At 37.2% G+C, this 20,669-nt stretch overlaps 1 protein-coding gene across 1 annotated transcript in view; it reads right to left on the bottom strand.

The window, feature by feature from the left end:
* Nucleotides 1-20,669, bottom strand: part of adamtsl3 (ADAMTS-like 3) — a 180,353-nt gene that overhangs the window by 36,511 nt on the left and 123,173 nt on the right. Inside the window, exons 9-17 of the mRNA XM_056259125.1 lie at nt 16,884-17,041; nt 15,448-15,559; nt 12,821-12,959; nt 12,600-12,650; nt 11,821-12,025; nt 10,641-10,788; nt 5,588-5,672; nt 1,348-1,634; nt 956-1,085 (exon numbers count right to left, since the gene is read on the bottom strand). Of these exons, the coding sequence (XP_056115100.1) occupies nt 956-1,085; nt 1,348-1,634; nt 5,588-5,672; nt 10,641-10,788; nt 11,821-12,025; nt 12,600-12,650; nt 12,821-12,959; nt 15,448-15,559; nt 16,884-17,041 (1,315 nt within the window). The remainder of the gene's footprint in view (nt 1-955; nt 1,086-1,347; nt 1,635-5,587; nt 5,673-10,640; nt 10,789-11,820; nt 12,026-12,599; nt 12,651-12,820; nt 12,960-15,447; nt 15,560-16,883; nt 17,042-20,669) is intronic.

Consider the following 20,669-nt stretch of genomic DNA (forward strand, 5'->3'; position numbering starts at 1 on the left):
AGGACGAGGGCAAGTTATTATTAAACATGCACAGATGAATCTTGCACAATTAGATCAAGCAATATGTATTAAGAAAAGTAAATAGGCTGCATTTTCATTCCATGTATCATTTAATACAAAAAAGCCAAATATTCCTTACCACAATCAAAAGCAATATGTTTATGATTTAGCAAAATATTATTGTATGGAATGTGTATGGTAATGCAAAACATGAAGTTACATTGCCATGGTCTTTGAACTTTACGATCCCTGGCATTCCATCGCAATCAAGATCGAAAAGATCCATATGAAGGCTAAACGCTATAGGCATTTCAAATTTTAACAATACAGCCTATATAATCTGAGATAACAATCAAACTTTTGTCCATTATATTAACTATTATAATATCCTGAGCCGCAGTACATAAAAAGCCAAATGAAAGATCCAGTAAAGTCATTTTTTCCATAATGTACTACTCTAAAAACCCAGCTGTCCTGTTTTTTTTTTTTTTTTTTTTTTTTTTGGCAAATAGTCAGTTAACAGGAAATCACATTATTTTCATCACGTCCTTATTTTCAGAGTGGCCCGACAACCTACTAAGATTAAATCTGAATTTAGTCTTTGAACATAATCTAGGCCAGCAGGTTCAATTTTAGCTCCTTGTTAAGGAGCTGGATGAATCATAAGGTTTTTTTTTTATTCCACACTTGCTTTTGCACGCAACATCTTTCCTTGACAAACGCATTTGGAGTTGAAAGAATTAATTAGTGGGCATACTTATTGTTAAAGAGGGTTGTGCGCTTACTTTTTTTTTTAAATCATCAGACTTATGTCTGGCAGTCTTGTGAAGATATTTAAAATGTTGTAAAAAAAAAAAATGCCACAGACTTAACTGAAGTAAAGACATAAGACACATCTACAGATCAGAATTTGCAACAAATACATTTTTCCATAGTGATTTCTTTTGGACCATACCTCGGTGGACATGGTTGAGGGTTACAGATGCGAAGCAAGGAAGGCAGAACTTTGGAGCCATTGCAGAGTGTGTCATCGACAATTTCCTTATTCAAGGTGCTCACACACCTGACAACAGCCATCTGTTTGCCTGCAAAACAACACTGTGAGGAACAAGGGTTTTGGCAGGGGAGTATTTCAAATCTATATTTGTTTTGTAGCCCAGGCTGATCACTATCTGCTCTCTTAGCAATTTTAGATTACATGCCAATTTCATTTCATCTGGAAAGCTGGACATGTAAACATCTAAATTAGTTCTTTAGCACAAAGAAATTGTTATGTGCATAAAAGCTTTTTGAGCGGTAAACACATTAGAGAGGTTATTTTCTCTAATGGGATTCATGGAGACTTACCAACAGCACATGATGCAGAGCAGGGAGTGAAGCCCATGTATTCCCAAGCGTAGTCCTGCTGATCAGGGATCTGCTGGGGTTTCAGGGGTCGCCATGAGTCTGGAGATGCTAGGCAGGAGCCTGAATCACAGGTCCTTTGTAAGGGAGGCTTGTCCTTGTCACACTCTTCATCGGGTAGTTCGACTTCAGCTTGAGTGAAAGACAGCAATACTTTACATTTCACCTGACGCCTTTGAACTCCCGGACCACAAGACACACTGCAGTCCGACCACGGACCCGGGATGAACCTGCACACACACACACACAACACATTATGATTCTGTTTTAAAGTTATGCAATTTTCACAACCAGTTTACAAGGACAAATATTAAGGGATTTAAAAGGAGATGTTGTTATGCTATAGTGTTGTCCTTACTAACTGCATAAAAACACTTGATTGGTAAAGCAAGGACTTTTCAATAAATCAGTCAAACAAATTTGGCGAATCAGGCTGAATCAAATCAAACCCTTCTACGGCAAGTCAGTCAAAGACTAAAATCTCCAAAACTGTTGGTCAATGTTATGTTTAAATGCAGTAACATGTTTCTGACAACAGTATAATAAATTATATGCACTCTAATATGCACTGATCCCTCTCTGCTACATTACATATAAAGTCTCAGGGTGCTATTTTTCTTTTTTCATTCTTCATTTTGCAATTCACAGTTTTAGTGCAATATATTTCTTATTAGTGTAATATTTAAAACTGATTACAAATTGATTATTTTTGTATTATATGTTTAATATTTGTGTTGCATGTAAAAAATGTTTGTGTTGTTGTATAATCCAAAACTAATCCGGCACTAAGGGAAGTACTTCCTAATTTCGTTATACATGTTTATAATGACAATAAAGATAATATTATCTAATCTAATATATAGTACTATCTTAAATTACGGCAAAAAAAAACCATTATATATATATATTGTTTTTTTTTTTTTTTTTTTTTTTTTGCCATAATTTAAGATAGCTATGTTTCACCCATTCTATCAGATTGCTTTGTTGGAAAAGTAAAGACCGTTAAACTTGAAACACTGTCTCCTTTATCCTTTCTATAACAATAAACCCAAGTACTATAATAGCTATAATAACAATGAAATTAAAATTGATTTCAAAATAATACCAAGTCATATTGATAAATATAGCGTTAACATGGACCAAAAGACTTTGATATTTAAGAGTCAACCACACTTAAAATAAACGTGATCATAAAAATAGATGTGGCAGGGTCTCCTAATGAACCACAGAATGATTTTTCCATATTTCTGGCGAGTGGAAAATTACCCTTTTGGAAAATATTGTTGAAATTCATAGCTCGCGTGATCTGTGCGTAATTGGATTCAGGAATACAAGTATAACATGTTTTTGACCACCATTGCATTAAACCCGAGGACTAAGATGAACAGGCTTCAAAGACTCATGCTTTTCGTACCTTGTGTACACTTCTTCCTGCTGTCATTAAATGCAGCTAAAAGACAAATGTGCAGCACGTATCTGTAAAAGTATTTAAGTATTGTGGAAATGTGTTCGCCTGGAGTGGGTGTCAATGCACACCTCACGCCGCCCACTGTCTAAACACTTTCCAGGCTTAAGGAATTAAAGTTTATGAGATCTGTAATTCCACATAAGCCCTGACATGTCATGTTTGGACTAATGTAGGGGTGTCATTCAGGGAATATTATGATGTCAGAACACCTCATGTGATTGAGAAAACAGGCTTGTGTTTTTTCAGGGTGATGAGCGTTGTACTGTACAAGTGTATACAGCACATTCGGTACATTTTCGGTAGTGCTTTTAAAATGTCTGCCATTTTAACTTCCTTTGCGGCAATGCTGAAAACGCAACACATACTCGTGTTACTTTATGAATTGTGTTCAGACACATTTTGAATGAAACGCCACATTAAATCAAACTTGCGTGATACACTGTAAAAAAAAAATACTGTAATTAAAAACAACGTTTATAAATTAGAATGAGTCAAGGTGAATCATTCAAAATGAAAAAAACTAAATTTTAAATAACTGGAGGTAAGTTTTGTCTAAACCTCAATGCTTGGTACATGAAACACAACAAGGGTAACAATCCACTAACTGATCATTTTAACTAAAGGAACAACCTTATCTTGATATCACAATATAACAGGTTACGCCTGTTTAACAAAATCAACAACACCATATTGATTATTTATATCCCAGCTGGTAATAGAGTGAAAGCCAAGGGGACATGTTAAGGATTTAAAAGTCTATAAATGTAACTTATTCATATTATGTTGGATTTACTCAATCTCCTCATATGAATTCCTAAATTACTATTTATTTCAGATATTTAAAAAAATATGTAAACTCAAATTGAATAACAATAATAAATAAATATAAATAATGTAATTTAATTAAGAATTAAAATTAAATAAATTAATGCATATAATTTAATTATTAAATATTACATTCTTAATAAAGTTCTTGCATTCTTATTCATGTTAATCAGGTATTATTCAGGTAGCTAGCATGTCAAAATTTTTACTAAGATACGCAGCAATATTCCCTTACAATGTTGCTCCACCATGATAGTAGTTAGATAGCTTTAGTTACAAGTCATTCATGTGATTACAGTATGTCACGGGCCTCTTTCCCTAGGAAGAAGTATGTGATCATATGTGTGGGTGTGTCTCTGAGAGCGTGTATATCAGTGAATAGCACTCAGGAGGGTTCTAATCTCAAGATTAGAGTTCAGGAAGACAACAGTCCTTCCTCAGTGGGTCTCTTCCACTTTTATCTAAGCCGGGATTAGATGTGGCGTGAGACTCTTCAACTACATCCAACCCATAAAATCCAACCACCTAAATCACAAAGGCAAGCGCCCAGCCGTGAATTCCACAGCAAAGTGGACTGGGGTCCCTTTGAGATAGGGACGAGTACTGAACCCTGGTGCATGCCACCTTAGATCACCCTAAATTTAGTTGCACGAGTGATGGAGCAGAACGCAAAAGAAGTGCTGCTATCACTGAGTGATATACTCCTCTAAAGGGAGTAATTCAAGAAGGGTTTGCAGACAAACGGTAGACCCCCCCCAACCCCCGGAAAGCTGAAGCGTTTGTCAATGGCTCTTCTGTAAACCTTTAAACACTTTCACCCCTCATTCTTCTTGTTTTATGAGTCTCTGTGATAAATGCCTTTGGTAGACCGCAGAGAGTGGTGGCTGTCTGGATGCTGGCAGCCCACAGTTTGCGGCTTTCAGTGGGGGTAGCGGGGGGTCCATCAAGCTCCCCTGCCAACTATTAACAGGGGTATGATTTCGGAGATGGGGAGGGGGGAAAACTCTAATAATACCACAACAGGAGGCGAGAGTGGCCCGTGGGGCCTTGTTTAAGTAATGAAAGGAAACTGGACACATAGAGGTCAGAACACAGACACCCTCAACTCGGGTTTCAGTGGCCGTTTTATTCGGATGAAGAACCAGCTAATGAAGCCTGCTTCTTGTCCAGTTCTGGTTGAATTGAGCTTGGTAAAATGCATTTTTACTGACAGGGTGAGGTCACCAGAAATCCTGAGTAACAGGTGAAAGGATTCATCTCTACAGGTCGAGAATACTTCAGAGTAATATAAAATGTAAAAATAAAATAATATAAAATCAAAGTTAAAATACATGACTGTATTGAGTTGCAATGCACAGAATGTTGTCGAGACTGTCTTGGGATACCTGAGGATTTATGGTTCAGTGGATTATTGGTTATAAAAGAGAAAAGACTGATTTATATGTTTATTCAGACACTTGTAGCTAGGCCCAGACGGAATCTGCAGACTTTTTCCGCATTTTCTGTACTGATTCTCTGGAAAAATCTGCTGAATTATGCAGAATGGGTTTAAACAAGGTAAAATGTGTTAATCTGAACTAAAAGTATACTATATATACAGTTGTGGTCAGAATTATTGGCACCCCTGTTAAATGTGTTCAAAGATGGCTGTAAAAATAAATCTGCATTATTTATCCTTTTGATCTTTCATTCAAAAAATGTGCACAAATCGAACCTTTCATTGAAAGATTTAAAGATTCTTAAAGAAACATTAAGAAATGTGCAAGTTGCTTATTTTGATATTGTCAAACCAGTGCAAATATACTGTGAATCCTCCAGTCCTACAGAAAGGAAGCAATAGAGTGTTAGTGACCATTTAATATGCAGTATAACATCATAAAAATAACTCACGTTGGGTCTTCCAAAGCCACTTTGGTTTCTTCCAGCTCTTGAGCCTGTTTCAACCAGGGCAGCTTGGCTTCAACAGGTTGGTTCTCTGGGAAAGCAACAAATACACACACAAACACAAATATTAATCAATATTTATCTTAATTAAACTAGTAAGCATGTATCAAACAGAGCATTTAGACGTGTAACCGTAATCAGTTGACAAACATGGAAATTACCAAGTCTGGTCTTAGGAAAAATGCAAAAAACAACCTTTATAACAGTATGAATGTCCATACTGGTCTGAGTTGGTTTATGTTTGTTACCAGCAAAACATGCTGGTTAAGCTAGTTAAAAAGTCTTATGGAAACACTAACACACCAGCATCCATTACACTACATAAGCTGCTCTTTTTCATAGGGAATATGACACTAGCCAAACATTGAATTCTGAAGCTCAAATTTCACATTTTTGAGGCTCATAACTGTAAAAAGCGGTCCTTGGCTACTAATCAGAGGCGATTAGTTGAGGGTGGTGTGGAATAAATATCAAAGATCTGGGCTGGTAACCAAAAGGTTGTAGGTTCAAACCCTGTAAGTGGTGATCCACAAACTATCATATACTCTTGAGCAAGATGCACAACCTCAGGTTACTCTGAGGAGGATTGTCCCAGTATTAAGTGTTCTGTAAACGGTTTTGGATGAAAGTGTCAGATAAAAGATGGAAAAAAAGATAAAGTAAGCCATGTCAGTGCAAGATCAGTGCTGAGGGACACTCAAATTTCACCAGAAACCCTTCTTGCAATGAACATCTGTAGGACCATCACTGGGTCATGTGTCTTACCGGAGGTTAGAGAGCCAGTTTGAACCCGGCTGCTTCCCCCCAGCCCCCCAACCCAAACACTGCTAATAAAGCTAGACATAAATCTCCATGTGACAACCAAATATTTATGCAAGCAACCATTTATTGATCTGGAACTGGATTATCACAGCTGTTGGTGAATGTGGCTCAGCAGTAAAGTCTCGCAGTAGAACATGCCGAGGGCTCAGGGTTTGGCTCTTCATTTGGGGTTTCTGGGTTTCTCTGATGGCAGACATCCTCACAACTGGCATGCGGGAAGGTCTAGATGAAATAGCAGGCAATGGAGCCTCTGTCATTTCAACCCACTGAGTTTTTACAAGCATGTCAGGCTTGAGTTAAGTGTGGAATTGATTGATATGAAGGGAATTATTGGTGGGGAAAAAAGCATACAGATGTTTGTGATTAAGGTTTCTTGAATTTTGGCATTGTTGCATAGCTGATATTACATTTAAAGGAACACACTATCGTTTAAAAGTTTGGGGTTGGTATGATGTGTTTGTTTTTTTTACAATGTTTTTGAAAGAAGTCTCTTCTGCTCACCAAGGATACATTTAATTAATCAGAAATTCAGTAAAATTATAACATTGTGAAATAGCATTACATTTTAAAATAAGAGTTTTCTATTTTTAAATATTTTAAAATGTAATGTATTCCTGTGATGCCAAAGCTAAATTTGCAGCAGTCTTCAGTGTCATATGATCCTTCCGAAATCATTTTAATATGCTGATATAGTGCTCAAGAAACATTTCTTATTATTATCAATGTTGAAAACAGTTGTGCTGCTTAATTTTTTGTGGAAACCGTGATAATTTTTTTTACGGATTAGTTAATGAACAAAGTTAAAAAGAGAAATAGAAATCTTTTGTAACATTATCAATATCTTTACTGTCACTTTTGATCAATTTGATGCGTCCTTGTTGATAAAAAGCATTAATAAATTTTTTTTTAAAAACTTACTGGCTCCAAACTTTTGAACAGTAGTGTACTTTAAAAAAAGAAAACATTACTTACTCTCATGTCACCCCCGACCTGAACCATATTATTAGTTCAGTGGAACACAGAAGGGAAAATTATGAATAATCTTCAAACTGCTCTTTAGATTTGAAACGACATGATGGTGAACTATTTTTTGGGTGAATTATTCCTTCAATGAAAATTTGGAGGATTTAAGCAAAGCTTGTAAATGTAAAACACGTGTGAGGAGGAAAGTGTTAGACGTCGAGATGACAAACACCTCCTGTTATGTGGCAAAATCGTGCCTGAACTCAAATGTCTTCCGTCTCGACTAAGGGAGTTTGATTCATGAGCAGACGGGACTATGTTTGGCATGACTTGGAATGAAAAAAAAGTACATTTTATTCATGTACGCAGACAAATCACTTGAACTAATTACACGAGACTTTATGAAAAGTGTGTCTTGCCAAAAAGACGTAACATTTTAAGTGAGAAAAGACATGGTCCCACGGAGAGACAAAGATAAAAATGTTATTGAGCAGCAGTTGCTTAGGAAAAAATAAAATTAATAAAATAATGTTAATGTAATTTTTTTTTGTTTTAGACAATGCATTTTTTAAAGTGACACAAATTCAGATTTTGTACTATTACTACTGAATGGATTATGGCTATGAATGTGTTTGTATTATTTGTGTGAATATTTAAGAACAAAAAAATTTAAAACAAGAAATATAAAATGATATAGTGCAAATGGTCTAAGAATAAAAATAAAAAAAAATGTCTAAGGAGACGTTAAAATACTGATGTATATATATATATATATATATATATATATATATATATATATATATATATATATATATATATATATATATATATATATATATATATATATATATATGTATATATATTTACAGACATATTGTGGATCATTGACTCAAATTGAACCACTTGAATTAATCTCCAATACGAAGAAGTGAATTGTAGTAGTAGAAACTTGAAGGGTTCTGTCAGGCACTTCATATATATAACCTTTTAGAGGTTCCCACCATGGGATCATCTAATTTGTTTTAATTCATGTATAACATTTATGACATTTATTCTTATATATAACCTTTTTTGGCTGAAGTCAAGAAGTCAAGAACCCTAGGTATCTATACAGAACCCCACTGAACCATTTTTTCTTAATTCCACTGGTGTCTAGGTTTTTTTTCCTACAGGAAAGACAGAGAAAAATGCTCAAATAAAAAAGGCGATAGAGATCTGACAGGAAAATAAAGTGACAGACAAGGACAAGTCTCAGGAATTAATTAACTCCACAGCAAGAAACAGCTCTAAAACACACCGTGACTGACTCTCGATGAGCTCAGAGTGTCTGTCTGCACTTATGGAGAATTTTATATTCAGATCACACATTACTTCATGAGCGTCTGTCTGTGGCACACTCCACTCTCCTCTCTGACAGCTGCAGGCACTGACTGTTCCCTAATGGAGAACACTTTGGCTGTGTTCCAGAGTCTGGTTAGCTTCCTCACTGCCAACTGCCTATATAGGCAGCAACCTCATAAATGAGCATTTTGGAAGACTCTAGACAGACAGCAATTCTGTACCTCAATCAAATACAAATTATATTGATGATAAACATTTCTTTCCTGCAGTCAATCATCTTTTCAGGGCACATGCTCACTACATTCTCTGTGATAGACAGATCCAATGGTGCAAAAGGGGGTTTTCTTAGAGAGCAGCATAATTTTGCCACTAAGTTTTGGAACAGACTTCTAATTGAAATGCTTCTCTGAAACAAATAAATTAATCGTATCAATGTTTAATTAATGTTAGTTTTCATTAGTAGATAAATGGCACTTAAAGGGATAGTTCACTTTGAAATAAATGTTTGGTATGTTTTAGCTTACCTCAAGGGCATCCAAGATGTAGGTGTCTTTGTTTCCGCAGTAATTTCAATTTTGATATTTTTAGGTCAAACCGTTCTTGTCTGTCAGTCATATAATGCAGGTCTATGGTCACCACCTCAAAGAGCATGCACAGAGAAGTCCAAATTAAACATGATTTAATGACTCGTAAATGTAAGTACACATTGATGGCCTAAGACATGAAACGAGCAGTTTGTGTGAGAAAACGAACAGTATTTATATCGTTTTTACCTCTTGTAAACACAGCCACGTCAAAGTGATCTGAGGGCGCGGGCGCTTCGGTCTTTTTCGGCAAGCGCCGGAAAGCACCGAAAGTGATCTCTCGCGCGTGTACGTCACTCATACAATTGTTTTATTTTTTTTATTTTTTATTTTTTTTACGACAGTTTAAACATCCCGAACAAGCGCAAATTAGTACCATTTTAATTAGCCGTCTTACCTACAATCTCTGTTCTGTGTAAACAATGAGTGACGTACACGCGCGAGAGATCACTTCCGGTGCTTGCCGGAAAAGACCGAAGCGCCCGCGCCCTCAGATCACTTAGACGTGGCTGTGTTTACAAGAGGTAAAAACGATATAAATACTGTTCGTTTTCTCACACAAACCACTCGTTACGTGTCTCAGGCCATCAATGTGTACTTACATTTACGAGTCATTAAACATGTTTAATTTGGACTTCTCTGTGCATGCTCTTTGAGGTGGTGACCATAGACCTGCATTATATGACTGACAGACAAGAACGGTTTGACCTAAAAATATCAAAATTGAAAATACTGCGGAAACAAAGACACCTACATCTTGGATGCCCTTGAGGTAAGCTAAAACATACCAAAAATTCATTTCAAAGTGAACTATCCCTTTAAAAGTGACTGCTCACTTTATCAGTGGCCTTGGCTCCAGATTTATTAACCATTTATTTTTTCTGAAGGCAGAACATTCTTCAGTAAAAAGTTCAAAGCCTGAAACTAAAAGAAACTAACCAGCTACAATAAATCACAATATTGGTGATTCGCGCACTTGCGAAAGGAAGAAGGCAGCATTGAATGTACATGTATACTTCACAAAAATGCATTGTGACAAGATCAGTGAAAACGGTGAAAGAAATACTAATACAAATTCATTTAATACTGAAAAGTGTTCAGAAATGCTCAATCCATTTAAAAATTCACCCAGTATTACATGTGTGTGCTATGTATTTTCAATGCTTATTAGAGCTGTGGTTCTCAACAGCACAGTTCTAGGCAGCTGCCTATGTAGCCAATAGTATCTCACTCAATTGTGGATCTCTTTAAAAGATCTATTTTATTTAACAGATTTTTGTTGTTTCTACCTCGTGGTTTGTGGCAGGCGACGGGGACCAGGCAGTCCTCTTTGATGTGGGGTTTGAGGTGGGGGCTGCAGCCGCCAGCATGTTGCCCACTGTGATCCACACACAGCACAACTCTGTACCGTAGACCTGGGCCACAGGTAACCGTGCACTGGATAGTACAAATACAAAAACACAAACATATACATGGGGCAGTCCAGATGTGCTGATATGTGATCATATTACATATAGGTATTGTGAAAGCACTATACAAATTAAATTGAACTGAATCTGTCCATTTACACCATGAGTGAAGTGAGAAGCACATACAAATACAGGGCTTGGACAATGAAACTGAAACACTGGCTAATATAGTGTTGGTGGTTTTACGCCTATATATGCATATTGTAATCGGACTACTAGCATAGTCAGAATACGAAATCGGAATAAATTGGCCAAATCCGATTAAAATTTCATTCGGATTGTTAGGGGTGGTTTAAACCTTATCTAATCCGATCGAAAGGACATGTAAACACTTGATCGGATACTGGAAAGTACTGCGAATGTGCAATGATGTAGAAATGACGTATGACGTGAGGAACTAGCTGTTGTTGTTGAATATAGTGTCATACATGACTGTCATGTCCTTCTAATATTCTCCTTCCACTCATCGTCTGTGAAGTGAAGCAGAACGTCCCACCAGTCCTTGTTTAGGACTCTCATCCACAGATGCCTTGTTTCGGGCGCAGGAATGGGCATTTTTACTGCTTGATCAGAAGCAGGGCAAAGCTGTTCATGTGCTCGTCGTCTCCTAACGCAACTGAACCAGGCCTCGTCCCTTTGTTTGCATATGCCTTGTGCGGGAATTATTTAAATAAGGAATATTGTGATGTGTTTGTTCCTGGAAGAAAACTCAAGACTATAATGGAGGCATTTTAAGGAGTTCAGAAACAGTGCTTATTGATATAGAGTTGACTTTGTGCTTTGTAAATGTACAGACCTTTTTCATGCTCAAACAGCAACCTTATACACTAAACAAAGTTGGAAATGTAAAAAGCACAATAGGCCCTCTAAATCAGTCACTTACAGTATGTGGTTTCCTTTGAGTTAGGACACAGAAACATCTCACTAGGCTGAAGAACAGATCTAAAGATGGTCAGTGGTGATCAGAGATGGAAGAAGAGGTCAATAAAAGGTCACTTACCTGAGACCACTCCATGGCCATCCACTGTGGACACTCAAACGTGTTGCAGCTCTGTTTGCTGAATGGTCTTGGAGAGTGTGTGCACTTCCACTCCTCTACCTGCACAATCTGACCGTTAATGTCCTCCTCTACACACACCACGCTTCTCTCCTGAGAGCCCCCTCCACACGACACTGAACACGACGTCCACGGGTTCTGCTCCCACCTGCATCAGTGTTATACATATCTGTTGGTATTAGTGCTAAGTACTAACTTAGTAGATGAGCAGTAACTTTATGTTATGAAATGTTATAACTTTTGGAGACAATGTGATAAAAAATACAGTAAAAACAGCAATATTGTGAAATATTATTCAAATAAAATGTATTTTGAGCATCATTACTCCAGTCTTCATTGTCACATGATCCTTCAGAAATCATTCTAATATGATGATTTGCTGCTCAAGAAACATTTATTATCAATGTCGAAAACACTTAATATTATTGTGGAAACCGTGATGATTTTTTTTTTTTCAAAAGAACAACATTTATTTAAAATAGAAATCTTTCGTAACATCCCAAATGTCTTCACTGTCACTTTTGAACAATTGAATGTGTCCTTGTTGAATAAAATGTAAATTTCTCCAAAAATTATTACTAACTCAAAAAAACAACAACCTTTAAATAGTAGTGTGTCTGTAGTATCCAAAAAAACACTAAGCTGTCATTTGTATATCTATCCTAAAGTGAGCAGTAAGTGTGCTGTGATATACGTGCTGTACACAGTAAATAACTTCATACCGTGGTAGAGGCTGGAAATGGTCATAGGGCATCACTTCCTTGAAGCCATCACTGCAGAGAAACACACACCATTAGCCCTTCAAGTCATTATCCACACTATAATGAGCTCATGCACAGGAAGTCTAATGCACAGCTACTCTCTGGTTTATAGAGACTCATCCTTCACTCATTGTGTTTTGTCATGGAGGGTGTGTTGCAGAGATCGATAAGACAGAACCAGCCTTTCGAGGCAGGGATCCATGTTGCACTCCTTGAGTTTGGGTGTAGGTTTGGTGTTCTCTGGGAAGCTGTGGCACAGGTGCTCTGCAACCGATTTGTTGAAACGAATGTCCATGCAATCAGCCGAATTGAGCTGATAACCTTCAGAGGCGAGACAAAGCAAAGGTTTTATGACAATTGCATAGTATAGACAGCATTTTAAGAAGTATGTGCGGTGGCCGAGAAAGCTCAACGCGCTGCAACTGAAGAAAACAAATGCAAATAGAAAAAAACACCTGCAAATTAAGAAAACATCTTCATCAGTTTCACAACACATGTGTGCTCCAAATACTCACAACACAACCAAATACAGAAACGCGCTGCAAATAGCACAGACCACAACGGAAATGTTTCCAGGGGACCCCAATAAGTGACGAACCAGGCTGGGACATGCTTATAGCTCGTGAGCATCCCTATGCCCTACTCCCTTCGAAGGGCAGAGCCCTTGAAGTGGGGACTTTGGAGGGAGCAGGGCACTTGTGTGCCATTATGTAGCCGTTTGGAACACACTTGGTGAAAGGATGGACAATAGACAACGTAATTTCCTCATTTTCACCTGGGATGTTCGACAGAAATTTCTTATTATTGCTGTTAACATAACTGTTGCAAATAAATATACATTTTAAACAAAAAAGGTTTTAAAATATGTGTTATGTATCTGTGTGTGAGTGTCTCAACTTTAAAACTTGCCATCTCATCTTTGGACCCTGCATTAACATTTCTTATTAAACTTATTTAAACATAACATGACACAATTTGTACAATGTAACCGATGTATAGATTTGTAAGGCCAGGCTCGATCGGCCCAATGGAGGCATCCGATCAGCGGGTGAAGGTCTCTGCGTGTTACTGTCTTTTCTCGTGGCAAAGAATTTTTGATTAAATGCAATACATTTTCTCATATGTATTCTCACGTTATTTCATCTGACTCCATAAATGAAAAGGTTTTTTAATGATATCTGTGCATCATTAAATATAAGCGAAAGTTTGACTATTCCTTTTAACTCTAATGAAATAATGTCAAAGTCAGCAAGAATAATCAAAATGTAACAATTTATTATGTCAGGTAAATGTATGATCAGTTCAAAGATAATCAATACAAAACATCAACTGCTCTGGAATAAAGAGAAGACGAACCCGTCTCGGCGACTCAGCATTCACGGGCTGATCTGAGATACAGAAAGGCCCCGAGCCCCTTGCTACATTTCATTATATAGACAGAAACTTCTTTCACATGGCTAACAATGGTAATTTGCATTCAGGGGTAACACCTTTTGAGAACAGGAGGGTTTAGCCATCCCACCCTCCTTTGTGTGCATGTTATCTCTAAACTCTGAAAAACCTTATTACCTTTTGTTTTACTTATTTGGAAATGAGACATTTGTACCAGTCGCACTGAGACATTTCAAATGATACCAAACATGTATAATACTCGATGATAATCATTCACATTAAACCGTTTAGATTCTTGTGTGAGTTTGCGTAATCTCTGCAAGGGCGAAGAATGAGGGGGTGAAATGTAGATTATGAGGGAGGTGAGACCTTCGTCTCAACAGTGCACGAGGGGGAGTTCAAATGTTAATTTTCAGTCTTTCAGTATTAGTCTTACAGATTAATATCTTACCCTCGTGTTCTTTTTCTCTCTTTTTTATTTTTTTAGTTTTCAGCTCCCTCTTCTTTTCTCATTTGTGTTCTGATGACATTGAACCTATTGTTAATACATTTTGTATATTGTATACAAAGTTGTATGTTTTGCAAAAAAAAAAAAAAAAAATTAAATAGATAAATAAAAAAGGTAGACTTTGAGCTATAAGCATGTCCCAGCCTGGTTCGTCACTTATTGGGGTCCCCTGGAAACATTTCCGTTGTGGTCTGTGCTATTTGCAGCGCATTTCTGTATTTGGTGGTGTTGTGAGTATTTGGAGCACAGGTGTGTTGTAAAACTGATGAAAATGTTTTCTTAAATGTTTTCTACTTGCGGGTGTTTTTTCTATTTGCATGCGTTTTCTTCAGCTGCAGCGCGTTGAGCTCTCTGGGCCACCGTAAGTATGCATGCATTTTAATGCATGATATATAGATACCAAATCAATTATCTCCCAATATTAGAGTTTTTTTAATTTATCGGTTTCAATATTGGTTGATATTGGATATATTTCAACAGATATTGGATGTTTAGTTGTGCAGATAATTTCCCCTATTTTTATATTAAGATTATTCATTTGGTTTCATTTAATGCTCACTTAAAGTTTTAAAAACACTAACCATTCATTTACTCTGTTAAATTTAATCTTTAGCAAATAAATATCCATGTTCATATTGTACATTATAAGTTTGTGATGCCTAAATCCACGTGTTGCTTTTAGTTTTAGTTGTTAGTGATTTATTTTTAATTTAGACACCAAAAAAATTGTACATTTGTATCATTTTCAGATTATTGTCCTATCAGTATGGAACAGAGTTGTAATTATCCCAAATTCAATGATCATACTTTCTGTAGGTGTGCTGAATGAGTATTTTTGGTGTATTCAAACCATTGTGAATTATTAAAAATGGTCATCTCTAATGAAGAGGAATAATTTATAGCACTTACCCCCTCCACAAGTGACAGAGCAAGGGAAAAAGTCAGTTTCCCTCCACTGGTAGCGAATGGGCTGGTAGAACATAAACTGCATCACTGTGTCTTTAGGGCCAGCATATTTTACCTGAGAAGAACGGAAATTCACATATAATGTGCCTGATACGATCATTTCCTTTTAATAGTCATATTCATAAAAAAAACAAATGATTTTGACATGTATAATAAGCAGGAAATTTCCTCAAGGGGCCACAGTCCAACTCCTGATTTCCATATGAAATGCAGCATGCATCATCTTCCACTGAATATCCTCTAGTCTCTTGATTTCCGGAGCTGTGATGATTAGTTAAATACTGTTTGCATGCTGCTGCAATTAACTAGAGTAATGAGTCATGTTCAATTACTGTAAAGCCGTAGTGTCAAGACTAATCATGACTCTTCAGGTCGTGACATGAGAAAGTCTAGCATGATTACAGTCATATTGTGCCATGTTTACAGTTTCACATGCAGAGTAAACATTGATTCTCTTTGCTGCTTTCAACTCATAATGAAGCTTCAAACTGAGTTTGCATGAAACTTTCAGAATCCTTGCTATAAAAAAAACAAAAAAAAACAAAAGGTTCATGATGGAACAATAGTTCATGTTTGTGAGTGTGTGTGTGTGTGTGTGTGTGTGTGTATACACAAGGATAGTAACACCTGAGATCACCTATATTGCAGCCAGCGGTCCCCACGAGGGAAATAATGTGATTAATAAGCATACTAAATTATGCTTTTTTTTGAAAATATACAAATACAGTTAGAATAAAGTTATATAACTTTTATGTTGTTGTTAAGATGCAATTAATCACGATTAATAGATTTGACAGCACTATGTAATATATACACAAGTTTGTTATATATAATATTTTTATTTGTATTTATATATGTATGTATAAATGATAATATGTACATGTTTGGTATATAATGAATGCTATGTAATAAATAAAATATATAAATAAATATACAAATAATAATTATATATCATTATTATTTGTGTGTATATATATATATATATAACTTATATATTATAAATTAAATCATATACAGTACAAAATATTTATAATTATTATATATAAAATAAAATAAATCGAGAATACAACAGCAATACAACAGACCATCCACTTTTGTTGAATGTTTAGCATTACATCTCCTTTTGTATGTTATGGAAAAAATTAAATAATACAGGTTGGAACAAGCAAATGATGATAGAAATAAAACAAAATTGTGAAACTAGACCTATAAAATCTTAAGGGGTACATCAAGTACATTTCTTAATAAGGTTGGAAACTCCAATACAAGAGAAAATACCTATCCATTGAAAAGAGCAAATATCTCTAGCTACGAGTTTCTACTGCTTTCTAGTACCACTTGCAGATAGATAGATCTACTGTTGGGTTTTCATTACACACCTTAATGGTGAAGTCTGCAGACAGCGGTCCGTAGCAGCGGAGTGTCTGTCTTTCTGCTCCTCTCTGGTACTCCACCGTATTGTTGCCCAGAGTGTGAGAACCTGAAGAGCTGAACACAATCTCTTCTCTCCGGCTGTTTGGTGCTTGGGCTTCAATCACTGAAATAGGACATTTCAGGTTCTATGAGTGATTTTGGGGGATTACCACAGATACAATATTGCTGAGAGATATTGCTGAAACAGGTGGCCTGAGACACCACACCTGTCTCTGTGACAGTGCTAGAGTCTGAAAACAGCAGAAATGGTCAGTGGAGCGGTTCACACTTTTTTTTTTCCTAAACAGTAACACCGTCAATCACGCTTTTAGAGGCTGGAGATTTAGACTGAGGTGTGGTTGATCTTGCTGCTTTTGTAAACCACCAATGGCCTTAATAGTGAAATTATGATACGAATTTGGGTCTTTTTGGCTATTTTGTATGATAAAGAGGACAGGAGATATAGTGGAATTAGTGCTGTCAAATCGATTAATCGCATCTAACATAAAAGTTTGTGTTTAAATAATGTGTGTATATAATGTGTGTATATATATATACACACATATTATATAAACACAAACTTTTATGTTAGATGCGATTAATTGCGATTAATCGATTTGACAGCCCTATAGGTTATATTATTATTAAAGGTGCTATATGTATTTTTTAGCGGCCTCTATCGGTGATATTTCAGATTGCAACCAATTTTTACAAGAGCGCTCGTGCTCGAACACAAGAGTGAGCACTCATGGTACCGGCCACACGGAGACTTTCAACACACTGGAGAAAGCATCACACAACATGCTGGAAACTCATGTAAACTCCCACTGCAACGTTACAATAATAGGCTACTTTTATCAGCTTGACGTTGAACTAATGCTCCATGCTCGTACCATGATAACGTTACATTGATTGCATTTAGCCGACATGTGGTGTTATCTAGCATAACAAGGCATTTCACTAACTATTCGTGTATCTTTCACAATCAGGCAGCAATGTCAACATAGATGAATGTATAATATGATAACGAAAACGGTTAGTGAACTAGACTGAACAATTTCAGTGTAACAGTAAGATCGTAGGAAGTAACATTACTGTACTGAACGTGTCTGGAAATGTGTATTATAAACAATATGATAGTAGTGGGATGAGTGACGTTAGACAGTAGATCTAGTACATAAAATAATAGTTACATCCTAAAGCACCTACTTTTTGTTATCCTGGAACAGTCTTTTGTATTCATTTCATGTCTCATATATGTTGTAGTTTACCTTGCCATTTCATTACAGTTTACCATCACTGTTGAGCATGTTACTTAAAAAAAGTAATTATTTATAGTTACTAGATACTTCTCACAAATAGTAACTGAGTTAGTAACTGAGTTACATCATTATAAAACTAACTAATTACCAGAGAAAGTAACTATTGCGTTACTTAAAAAAAAAATTTCAAATAGGCCTATGTCAAATAATTTGGATGCCCCCAGTATTAAATATGTTAAATTAATGAAATGGACACTTAATAGTGTAGATTAGTGTTCAATGTTTTATAATAATAATTTATTCTATTTTAATGTTGCTGTGGGACAATGTGAGAGACGACTATTAAATTCAATATATTATTCTAAATATTAGCATTACTATAGTAGAACAATAAAACATTATAGATGGTTTATACTTAATATCACACAGACCACAACTGGCCAACAAATAAGTTTAAAAATAAATTATGATTCTTAAGAAATGTACCAAAAATGAATAAATAATAAAAATATACATACTCTTTGTGCATATTAAATGATAAAACTGTTACACAACGTCACAACTAGTAGACATACTGTAGCCTAAGTATTTTCCTCCTCACAAAAGTAAACAGTTTAACAAGTGCTCTCTCAATATAATTGTCAGGATACAGGCACAGAGACAGAGGTAAGTGAATTCAAACGTGAGTTTATTTACAGTGAATCAAGTGCAAAGGTGAGTAGCAACATTCAGGTGAAGATTTGCTGATGATCGCTATGTGCAGGGCAGATTCCAGGTGAGCATATCCTCCTTAAGTTAGTTGAATTCAAGCAATCACAGTTCATTAATACTTGTCTTTTTCTCTTTCAGGTGTGACCACGGGCAAGTTGAACTCAGCGGGAATACCGGAAACTCAGATGAATACCAGATCTCGGGAAACATGGAATCAGACAGGACAAGGACACAGAGGTTAGTATTTCACAGGTGAGTATACGTTACTTGGTGGTTTCAGGATGATTCAGAGACTTCGGGAGACAATGGGTTATGGTCTATTCCTGTTGGAGGCTTGACAAAGACTGAAGTATCCGTGAGTGTTTTATTGAGCTGGGTGATGAGGTAATTGATGGTGCACAGGTGTGTGTGATTAATACTCTGGGGAGAGTGATCTCTGAGTGGTGGATGGAAATGAGTCTGATTGATTCCTGACATTACCCCCCCCCCCCCCCCCCCCCCCCCCCCAGCGTCCGCGCCAGCGGACCCAGGACCCCGACGTCGTGGGGGTCTACCTCGAGGTCGTGGAGCAGGTCATTCAGGATGTTGTTCATGGAAGTCAGTGAGTAGCATGGGATCGAGGATGTCCTTACGAGGTACCCAACACCTCTCCTCTGGTCCATAATTCTCCCAGTCTACCAGGTATTCGAGTTGACCACCCCGACGTCGGGAGTCCAAGATCCCTCTTACAGCAAAGATGGATTCAGCTTCAATGGGGAGTACTGGGGGATTATCATCTTGAGCCAGATCTGTAGAGGGAACAGGGACAGGTGAATGATTAGGTTTCAGAAGGGAGACATGAAATGAGGGGTGGATGCGATACTGGGCCGGCAGACGGAGCTGGTAGGTAACTGGGTTAATTTGTTTTACTATGGGAAATGGACCAATATATCTTGGACTTAGCTTGCGACAAGGTAGTCTCAGACGGATGTCTCTGGTTGAAAGCCAAACCAGCTGCCCAGGTTGGTATTTGGGGGCGTTACGACGATGAGCGTCAGCAAAGCGACGTTGGCGGTTCAGAGCTTGTTGGAGATGTCGATGAGCTTGATTCCATACCCTCTCACTGTTCTGGAACCAGGAGTTGACTGCAGGGACTTCTGATGGTTCTCCGGACCATGGGAATAATGGTGGTTGGTAACCCAGAACACATTGGAACGGTGTTAGATTTGTGGAGGTTTGTCGAAGGGAATTTTGAGCATACTCTGCCCATACGAGATATCTGCTCCAGAGATGTTGATTAGCATGGCAGAAGGTACGGAGGAAACGGCTGACATCCTGGATCTTACGTTCCGCCTGACCATTCGCCTGTGGGTGGTACCCTGAAGTTAGACTTACGGTTCCATTCATTAGTGCAAAAAAGGCTCGCCACACCTTGGAGATGAATTGTGGTCCCCTGTCTGACACAATGTCCTCCGGGATGCCGAAATTCCGGAAGACATGCTCCATTAACAATTCGGCGGTTACGAATGCCGTGGGTAAGTTCTTCAGAGGAATCAATTTGCAAGCTTTAGAAAAGCGATCGATGGCTACCAGGATACAGGTATACTCCTCTGAGGGCAGAAGGTCAGTTACAAAGTCAACCCCAATGTGTGACCAGGGACGTTGTGGAACAGGTAAGGGTATGAGCTTTCCAGTGGGTAAGTGACGGGGGTTTTTGTTCATGGCACAAAGAATACATCCTTGGATAAAGGTCTTGATATCACATAACATGTTGGGCCACCAGTAGCGAATCTGGAGAGT

This window comes from Rhinichthys klamathensis, unplaced genomic scaffold (genome assembly GCF_029890125.1).
Source record: "Rhinichthys klamathensis goyatoka isolate OS25496 unplaced genomic scaffold, OSU_Roscu_1.1 h1tg000165l_1, whole genome shotgun sequence".
In the NCBI taxonomy this organism is placed as follows: Eukaryota; Metazoa; Chordata; class Actinopteri; order Cypriniformes; family Leuciscidae; genus Rhinichthys; species Rhinichthys klamathensis.